The 10,809-nt window shown below is 37.6% G+C and overlaps 1 protein-coding gene across 1 annotated transcript; it reads left to right on the top strand.

Annotated features, from left to right (window-relative positions):
* The first annotated feature begins 3,576 nt into the window (after positions 1 to 3,576).
* On the top strand, positions 3,577 to 4,524 carry LOC131822694 (olfactory receptor 5B12-like). Its single transcript, XM_059158981.1, has one exon. It carries the CDS (start codon positions 3,580 to 3,582, stop codon positions 4,522 to 4,524), a length of 945 nt encoding a protein of 314 aa, XP_059014964.1. The 5' UTR covers positions 3,577 to 3,579.
* The last annotated feature ends 6,285 nt before the right edge of the window (positions 4,525 to 10,809 follow it).

Here is a 10,809-nt window from a genome sequence, read left to right as displayed (position 1 = left end):
AGAAATGAATAAGGCAAATCTCAAATTCCAATTCTGCCACTGAAAACTTATCTGGGTTGAGCACTCAGTTTATTAACTATTACATGGACTGCCTGCTGACTATAGTGTCAGTGAGATCAGCCACCATTACACTGTTCTGAGCAAATGAGAAAACAGTGCTCTCTGGGGAGGGAGAATGAGAACAGTACACAGTAGTCATCAGTTTAGATATGTGTCTCAGAGCTCTAGGTACCCTGAGGTCAGGGAATGATTCTTGTTCATCACTGTAAGCCTGGGTTCTGGGCACACACCCTGGTGCACCATACAGCCTTAGTTGTGCTTCTGCAGGGAATGAAGGAATGAACAGCACCCAACACTTTATGCGGCTTATTGGTTGGTGTTACTAAGGAGTCAGGTTCCTTTTTTAACTATGTGAGGAATTTTGGACAGTTGAAGTAAGTTGAAAATGTTTGTAGATCTATTTCTGGTTATTCAGCTAAGATCCAGAAAGGTAGGTTATTTGCACAAAGTTCACACAAACTGGTAAGTACATATGATTTCCAAGTCTGTGCTTTTTAACTCTCCCCCATTGACTTCCGATGATAGATTTAATCACCCAGTCATCAGCCAATCAACCAAATGTGTTACTTTGTGCCCAGTTTGGTTTACTTATTAATTTTTTTAAAGGTTTTTATTTATTTATTTATTTGACAGACAGAGATCACAAGTAGGCAGAGAGGCAGGCAGAGATAGAGGGGGAAGCAGGCTCCCAGCTGAGCAGAGAGCCCGATGCGGGGCTCAATCCCAGGACCCTGGGACGATGACCTGAGCTGAAAACAGAGGCTTAACCCACTGAGCCACCCGGGCGCCCCTGTGCCCAGTTTAGTTTAAATGGTAAAAAATTAAAAGAATATTTCATCATGCTGAGGAACTAAGACTTCAATTCAGAATGACTTGGCTTCAAATCCCAGCTCTGCTACTTTCTTCAGCCACAAGCAAGTAACTAAATGTCAGAAAGTTTCAGCTTCCATACCTGTGAAGTGGGGGTAACACCTTCCACGATGCATGAGGATTAAGTGAGGTAAAATATCACAGCCTCTAACTTGATGATGGGAACAGGGCAAATGCTCAATAAATCGTATCTGTAAGAGCTGAAGTCATTATTAATCACTAGTTGCACTTACACAAAATGATAAATTATGATAAGATTTTTTTAGAGTAATGAAGTAAGGCATTTGATTGATTATAATGACAGAGTTGTGTCTGAAGAGGTAGGAGCTGGGGAAGACTTCAGGGAAGCTTTGGAACTTGTGTTATTCTTTGAAGAATACATGAGATTTTGTTTCAGGGGCAGAGCACATTTTGTCAGGAAGATTGCATTTTGTAGTTTGTACTGAGCACCAACAATACAGTGGTCCGTTCCATCAGAAGTTTCCATCTGTGGCACAAAGAATGATAACAGGTCAACAAAGGCTTCCAAGAACCATGTAGCTCTTAATTTCTCTCCAGTGGATTAAAGCGAGTTTTAACTTTCTTTTTCCTCCAGGAAGATGTTGATTAAAACTCATGATTTCATTTGTGGAAAACAAAGTTGGTAAAAAATTTTGAAGTTATTCCTAGCACACTGTTGTTGCTTTTCCAGAATTTGGGAACTCTGTATCTATGTTATCAATACAAGTGAGCAGGTTTTTAAGGAACCAAGAGGTTTCCTTGTCACCCTGCTCTGTAATAGTGGCCCTCCTACCACTAATAACAGCAGGGAACTCTGCCTGTCATGGCTCTTAACTGCCTAAATTGCCTTGCCAAATCCTACCCTACCTTGAGACCCATAGGACTAATCTCATTATTAGATTTAGTGCTATGTCACTCATCACAAAGCTGAGGATGGTCACCTAAGCCCTCAACTCTTACAAAATAATGTATTGCATGGAGCACTGGGTGTGGTGCATAAATAATGAATCTTGGAATACTTAAAAAAATTAAAATTAAGATGTTAAAATATAATGTCTGTACATCTCTACAAATCCCTTCATTGACCTTGGCTCCCAGTCCTGCCCAACTCCTGATATTATTCCCTGTGCCTTCTGGGATTTATAGTCATTCATCAGTATGACCTGATACATACTTAATCTCTCCTCTGAAAGTCTCTTTGCCTACTTGGTCTGAGCAAAACTCCTGTCCTGGGGCAGTGGTTTTCTCTCCTGCATACCCTCTACCACTGAATCTCATGATCCTTTCGATTTTGTGAACATTAGAATACTCTGATTTTTGTCTGTCTGTACTCTTTTCTTTGATGGTGTGCATTTAATATATGCATTAAAAATTGGAAGCCTAGTTCGAATTAATATAATTTGAGGCACAGACCTCTCCTCTAAACTCTGGATTGCATACCCAATTATTTATGCAATGTTCTACTTGGATGGGCAAAAGGTAACTCAGTCTGACTCAAGTCTGAGTCTGAGATACCTTTCCCCCTTTCCCCAAACACATGCTTCTTTTACACTATTTTTTGGTATCACTATACAAAACTTGGAGTCTATGTGGACCCTTCTCTTCCTCTTATGTCCCTTTTTCAATATATCAGGAAATTTGGTCAGCTCTACTTTGGAAATACGTCCCAAAGTGTATGGATTTCTCATTACCTCTCTCACAAGCCATCTTCGTTAGGCAGTCACCATCCTTTACTTAGAATATTACAATGGCCTAATTTTTCCAGCACCTTCTATCCTTATTCTGTTAAATTCAATTACCAACAGATCTACAAGAATGACCTTTTTTTTTTTTTTTTTTAAATAAGTCAGATTATATCCCTTTCTGGTCCAGCTCCTGTAATGTTTTCCAATATCACTCAAAATAAAAGCTTCATAATTTAATGTAGTGTATGGATCCCCCTGCTCTATGTCTCTCACAAAAACTTTCCTTCCCACTGTAGCTTTATTGGTTTTGTTGTTGTTCCTAGAATAATCTCAGCATGTTCAAACCCCAGGATCATGTATTTGTCGTTGCCTCTACCTGAAATTCTCTTTTCCCAAATACAGGCTTGCTCCCCTACTTATTTCATGTGTTTGCTCAACGATATCATCTTAGGCTATAGACATGCTTTATTTAACTATCTTTTACTAACATATACATTATTCTTGACACAATGGCTAAGACAAAGAAAAAAAAAAAAGGTCAGTTGAAGCAAAATTAACTCATTTTGACATTAATTTTACTAAGCTATTCTAGTTTGATACAAAGAGTAATTTATGGTTTGTTGCAAGTTTTGACTTGGGAGTCTGAGCTGTTCCAGTTAGCAACAACTTGGTGACATTACATAAGTCCTTTCTTTTCTTTCTTTTGTCTTAATTCAGTCTTCTATGAAGTTAAGAGATTGGGATGCATTATCTCCAAATCCTTTTTCTGGCATATTCTATAATAATTTAAGATTGCATTTTGTTGTCACAATCATGCTTTAGTTCCTAGAGTGTCCTGGAAACAAGTTCTTGCAATACCAAAATAAGGCACAGAGTGGACATGCCAACTGATTTCAGCAGTTTATAATTCTGATCCGATTTTCTCACTGCTACAGGGCAGGCACATAATTCCCAACTGACTCTCATGGAGAACAGTACAGAGGTGACTGAGTTCATTCTTGTGGGCTTAACCAATGACCCGAAACTGCAGATTCCTCTCTTCTTAATCTTCTCCCTCATCTACCTCACCACTCTGGCTGGGAACCTGGGCATGATGGTACTGATTCTCTTGGACTCCCATCTCCACACTCCCATGTACTTTTTCCTCAGTAACCTGTCTCTGGTGGACTTTGGTTACTCTACAGCTGTCACTCCCAAGGTCATGGCTGGATTACTTATAGGAGACAAGGTCATCTCATACAATGCTTGTGTCACCCAGTTCTTTTTTCTTGTAGCCTTTATCACTGCAGAAAGTTTCCTCTTGGCCTCAATGGCCTATGACCGCTATGCAGCAGTGTGCAAACCCCTCTATTACACCATCACCATGACAACAGGGGTGTGTGCTCGTCTGGTCATGGGCTGCTACGTCTGTGGCTTCCTGAATGCCTCCATCCACACCGGGAATATTTTCAGGCTCTCCTTCTGTAGAGCTGATGTGGTTGATCACTTCTTCTGTGATGCTCCTCCTCTCCTGGCTCTCTCATGTTCAGACAACTACATCAGTGAGATGGTTATTTTTTTGGTGGTGGGCTTCAATGTCCTCTTTTCTGTCTTCGTCATCTTGATCTCCTACCTGTTTATATTTATCACTATTCTGAGGATGCACTCATCTGAAGGACGCCAGAAGGCCTTTTCCACCTGTGCCTCCCACCTCACTACAGTGTTCATCTTCTATGGGACAGGCACCTTCATGTACTTACAGCCTAGCTCCAGCCATTCCATGGACACGGACAAAGTGGCATCCATGTTCTATACCATGGTTATCCCCATGCTAAACCCAGTGGTCTATAGCCTGAGGAACAAAGAGGTCAAGAGTGCCTTTAAAAAGGCTGTGGAGAAGGCAAAGTCTTCTATAGGATTCATATTTTAACTACAAAGAGCTACAATAAGGCACTTTCATCCATCTCAGATCTATCTAGAGAAAATATTTACCTGACTGGCCCAGGTAAATTTTCTTTCTTTCTTTCTTTCTTTCTTTCTTTCTTTCTTTCTTTCTTTCTTTTCTTTCTTTCAGATTTATTTATTTATTTATTTGACAGGCAGAGATCACAAGTAGGCAGAGAGGCAGGCAGAGAGAAAGAGAGAGAGGGAGAGAGAGAAGGGGGAAGCAGGCTCCCCACTGAGCAGAAAGTCCGATATGGGGCTTGAATCCAGGACCTTGGGATCATACCCAAGCTGAAGGCAGAGGCTTTAACCCACTTAGCCACCCAGGCACCCAATGTTTCTAATTTCTTATAGTAATAGTCCCAGATATTGATTAAGTTTACACAATTTACATATGTTTTTTACAAAGTTTACATCTTTAAAAATATGATACCTAAGAATAATAGGTTAAGAATCACCCATAAATATGTTCTTATCTTAAAAATTCTTCTTAATAAACACATTCATCTGCACTCCCACATGAACATGTATACTCACAGGTATGTAGCACAGGCACACATAAATAATTCATGAGAAACTCATGAAATCCACATACACATCATAGAAGAAAAAAGTAGTTAAGACATACATGAGAAGGTCTGTTGTTACAGTAGAATTTAAAACAATTATTTGGTGTCTGAGAGCACAATCTTATCATACATAAATAGTTGACTTAATGGAAAAAAACCTATATATGTCTAGGTTTCTTTTTTTAGATTTTTATTTATTGACGGGGAGAGGAAAAGAAGGAGCACAAATGGTGGGGGGTGGTGTGCAGCACAGGGAGAGGGAGAAGCAGGCTCTCTAGTGAGCAGAAAGACTAATGTTGGGCTTGATTCCAGGACCCTGGGATCATGACCTGAGCAACCGACTGAGCCAGCCAGGGACCTCATATGTCTGGTTTTTAATAATTGTTTTTACATTATCTTTTTGCATATGAAAAGCAATGCTTTATATTTAAAAATGTAAGCTTTATGAAAATACTTGCAAAATTCTTTGAATGTAGATTTATAATTGATTTTTATCCGTTCTTCTTTTCAGTAAAAATGCAAGCTAAGGGACACCTGGGTGGCTCAGTCAGTTAAGCGGCTGCCTTCAGCTCAGGTCATGATCCCAGAGTCCTCAGATCAAGTCCCACATTGGGCTCCTTGCTCGGCAGGAGCTTCTCTCTCCCCTTCTGCCTGCTGCTCCCCCTGCTCGTGCACGCGCGCTCTCTATCTCTGACAAATAAATAAAATCTTAAAAAAAAATGTAAGCCAAAAGAGACTCTTAAGCATAGGGAACAAACTGAGGGTTACAGGCGGGGAAATGGGGGGTGGGGTGGGGTAAACAGATGATGGGCATGAAGGAGCGCACCTGCGATGAGCACTGGGTATTGCATGTAAGTGATCCCTGAAACTAATGCTATACTATATGTTAACTAACTTGAATTTAAATAAAATCTTGATAGAAAAAAAAAACACCATCAACATGTCTTTATATGGGTATTTATTTTCCTAGCCAAATTTCCATATTAATGAGCCCTATATGACAGTTTAATACAGAAAACATATTACACAATACAGGAAAAAGAAAAAGATGACAAGGCACATATTTATTCACTTAAATAAAAATGTAACAATGTTTAAAGTTAAAGCACCAAGAATTACAATGGTTATTAATAACTTACTTGTATGCAATACAATGAATTTGTTAATGTACAAATCTGGTAAAATTTTGAGTCTCACTATGTCAAAAATTCTGAATCCATATGAATGTCCATTCCTCTCCCCTGATTTGGGGAGTTTTGGGCTATTGTCTTTTCAAATATCCTTTCTGCCCCTTTCTCTGCTCTCATTAGGTGTATGTTGGTGCTCTTGCAGTATCCCCTGTTCTTTGAGACCATTTATTTTTAATGATTAAAATAAAATTCTGTTTTTCAGGCTGGAGGTTCTCAACTGACTATCTTAAAGCTTACTGATTTTTTTTTTTCTGCCAGCTTCTATCTGCTATTGATCCACTTATTAAACATTCTATTTTATTTATTTTTCTTTTCAACACAAGAATTTCTATTTCTGTTATTAAAAACAATTTCATTTCTTTATTACGATTCCATATTTGGTGACACATTGTTCTCATACTTTCCTTAATTCTTTTTTCCCTTTTAATTCTTTCGACCTAGTTTCTTTTAGTTCTCTGACCACATTTACAATATCGTAAATCTTTTCCTATTAAACCCAAAGTTAGCTCAACCTTCAAAATCAATGTAATTCTCTGTATTTAATAGACTCAGGACTACAAATCATATAATCACCTCAATAGATGCAGAAAAACCCTTGACAAAAATTCATCATATATTTATGCTAAAATTTCAGCAAACTCTTAATGGTGGAGAATTTCCTAAACATAGTAAAAGACATCCATGAAAAACTTACAGCTAGCTTCACACTTCATGGTGGAAGACTGAATGCTTTTCTCCAAGATTAGAAATAACGCAAGGATGTCCCCTCTTAATACTTCTATCCAACATCATGATAGACATCAGTACCCTAAGGCAAGAAAAATAAATGAAAAATATACCAGTTGGAATGAAATAAATAAAATTCTCTCAATTCAGAGAAGACACAACTTTCTACTTAGAAAATCCCAGAGAATCTGGCAAGAAGGTACAGAACTAACAAGTTTATCAAGTTCTAAAGAAACAAAGTCAATGTACAAAAATCTATCATAATTCTATGTAATTTTAATAAACATTTAGAAATTAGAATTTAAAACAATACTGCTTGCAGTAGCACAACCAACATGAACTATTTAAGTATAAATTTTGCAGGCTATGTGCAAGATACGCTGAAAAATGGATTAAATAAATCAAAGCAGATCTAGATAAATGGAGAATTTTACCATGTTCATAGATTGGAGGCCTAGATAATTTAAAGATGTCTGTTAAATTTCAGTCAAAATTCCAGAAAGAATTTTTATAAAAATTGGCAAGCTCATTGTAAAATTTACATGGCAAGTAAAAAAAAAAACAAAAAACTAGAATAACTAAAACAATTTTGAAGCAGATCAACAAAATTGGAGCACTCACTCTACCTTCTTTCCAGATTCACTATACAGCTACAATAGTCAAGTAGTATGCTATTGAACAAAGGATAGATGTATTACATTAAATATGACTGAAACGAGTATTAGTTCAAGTTTTTTATTCCAGAAAACAAGACAAGTCCAAAAAAAAAAAAAAAAAAAAAAAAGACAAGTCATAGACTTGGAGAAAGGATTTCAAATTGCATCAGTCCTTATCAGTAAAGGGCTCCTATTTTGGATACATAAAGTAGTCTCAAATCCCAGTAATAAAAAAGCAAATACAATGAAATAAAATAAAAATGGACAGAATTTTTTTATAGTTTTTATTTAAATCCCATAGGTTAAGGTACAATGTAATATTAGTTTCAGGTGTCCAGTGTAGTTAGTCAACACTTCCATACATCATGGGTGCTCATCGCAGCAAGGGTGTTCCTTAATCCCCATCACCTATTTCACCCATCCCCCTACCTACCTCCCCTCTGTTCACCATCAGTTTGTTCTCTATAGTTAAGAATCTGTTTTTTGGTTTGCTTCTTTCTCTTTTTTCTTTCCTTTGCTTGTTTTGTTCTTTAAATTTCATATATGAGTGAAACCAGTGGTATTTGTCTGTCTTTGACTTACTTATTTCTCTTAGCATAATTCTTTGTAGCCCCATCCATGTCATTGCAAATGTCAAGATTTCATTCTTTTTGATGGCTAAGTAATATTCCATTATAGATTCCATAATGGAATATTCCATTAGTCTATATGGAAATAGTCTATAAGGAAATTATAGTAGTCTATATGGAAATTAGTCTATATATATATATGTATGTATGGATATATATGTATGTATGTATATATATATCACATCTCCTTTATTCAGTTGATGAACTCTTGGGCTCTTTCCATAATTTGACTATTGCAGATTATGCTACTATTAGCATTGGGGTGCATGTATCAAAAACAGGCAAAAGATTTTACACAGACATTTCACAAAAGAAGATGCCTGGGATGGCAAGTAAGCACATAAAACAATGCTCAGCATCATTAGTCAAATGTAAATTAATACAACAAGGAGATACACTACAAACCTATTAGAATAACTTATGTAAAATAAAAGCCCACCTGTAAATATAAAATACCATAAAGGATGTGAAGTAATTGGAACTCTCCCTACATTGCAGGTGGGAATGCAAAAAGAATATGCTATTTTAGAAAATAGGTTGGCAGATTCACATAACCTAGAAATCTCATTCCTAACAATCTACCCAAGTGAAATAAAAATACATGTTCACACAAAATCCTGGGTGTGAATGTTCGTAGGATCCTTATTTGTATTAGTTAAAAACTGGAAATAACCCCTTTCCCTCAACTGAGAAATGGATAAATAATCTGAATTCATAGAGTGCATCTCAGAAATAAAAAAGAACCAATTACAAAACAACTACACAACTCCATAAGTTTCAAATGCATTATGTTAAGGGAGAGAAGCATGACTCAAGAGATAACTTACTGTATGATTCTTTTTTGGTGACATTCTTACAAAGCCAAAACCACAGGGACTGAAAACAAATTAGCAGTTGCGAGGAGGTGGAAGGTCAATTACAAAGTGTGGTGGAAAATTTGGGGGGTCACTAAGCTGTTCTATGTCATGATGTGATGTGGTTATATGGCCAATTACATTTGTACATAAGTACAAACTCTTAGAACATTGCCTTGCAAAGTGTGGATATAACTATGTAAATTATACCTTAATTGGAAAAAGGGGGGAAAAAAAGAGAGACAAATAATGCAAATGGGTCAGTACTCTTACTCAACAGACACTTCAGTTCCCCACTGACAGTTTAATTGCTCCTTCCCTAAATAAGTGAGATGAGGAGCTGTGGATGTTCTCATAGGGGGCCTGTTTCCTTGAGAACTCTGTGTCCCTATAACTAACTAACTTACTTTCTTTCTTTTTTCTTTTCTTTCATTCCTTCATTCCTTCCTCCCTCCCTCCCCCCTCTCTCTCTTTCTTTCTTTCTCTTCCTTCCTACCTTCCTTTCTTTCTTTTTAACTTTCTCCTGATTCCCATTCATTAGCCTTGGGAATCCCCAAATCACTCCATTTGACATCATTTTAGAGGACCTGCCTGTGTGCAGAACACTTTTGTTCTTTTGCATATTCATCTGAAAGTTCGTTGTTTCTGGTATCCCTGCTGTCTTCCTCCAAACAGGATTTGTTTCCAGGCTGCAACCACAGCTAAATAAACAAAACAAAACAAAACACCAAAAAACCCACTGCAAGATAAGAATTATACTGATTCAAGTTAAAATGATAATCCCCTTATCAGCTTGGTTTATAGACCCCCTCATCAGCTATTCACACACAGAATTCTGTTAAGGTGTGCAGGAGATGCACTTTTATTGGATTCACTTCACTTATCAGGAACTGAGCTGACAGGGGTAAGTGACTCTTCCAGGGGATCATGAAGAATACATGGGAGATGTGGGACTTGGACCGTGTTCCTAGCTCCACATCAGTGACTTTTCCTCCATTCTTCCATGCTTCAGAGATCTTGAAGCCTTTTTACCAGTACTAGAGAGGGAGTCTTCAGTAGGATATACACATTCTATCCTGGCAGAAGTTCTGATATCAGAGACAAAATTCGTGGGGGCTTTCCCTTTTTGTCAAGGAGCAAGGTAAGATTCTACATATTCTAGACATTTTCACTGAGAAGTATAATCCATGCAAGAACATTTGGGAAGCTGTGTCTGCCATGAATTATTTTAGCGAAGTAATGGATGCGGTGAGTATTTTTCTGAAACAGTGAGGTAGAGCAGGTCTTAAATGCCCAAGTGTACATCATTATTCAACAAAAAAGGAGTTTAGTGATATTTAGGAAACAATATATTGCTTTCCTAAAGAGGATGAACAGCAACAAGAAACAGATGGTAGGGCTCCCTGTGTGGCTCAGTCATTAAGCATCTGCCTTCCACTCAGGTCATGATCCTGGGGTCCTAGGATTGAGCCCCACATTGAGTCCCACATCAGGCTCTCTGCTCAGCAGGAAGCCTGCTTCTCCCTCTCCCCAATCCCCTATGCTTGTATTCCCCCCCTCACGATCTCTCTCTGTCAAATAAATAAATAAAATCTTAAAAAAAAAAGAAAGAAACAGAGGTTATCTTATGCTCCAATGAAATAGTAG

Source organism: Mustela lutreola, chromosome 1 (assembly GCF_030435805.1).
Source record: "Mustela lutreola isolate mMusLut2 chromosome 1, mMusLut2.pri, whole genome shotgun sequence".
Taxonomy (NCBI): domain Eukaryota; kingdom Metazoa; phylum Chordata; class Mammalia; order Carnivora; family Mustelidae; genus Mustela; species Mustela lutreola.
This window is presented reverse-complemented; position numbering and strand designations above follow the sequence as displayed.

Coding starts and splice junctions, on each gene's coding strand:
- LOC131822694 (XM_059158981.1), top strand. CDS start 3,580: ATGGAGAACAGTACAGAGGTGACTGAGTTCATTCTTGTGGGCTTAACC.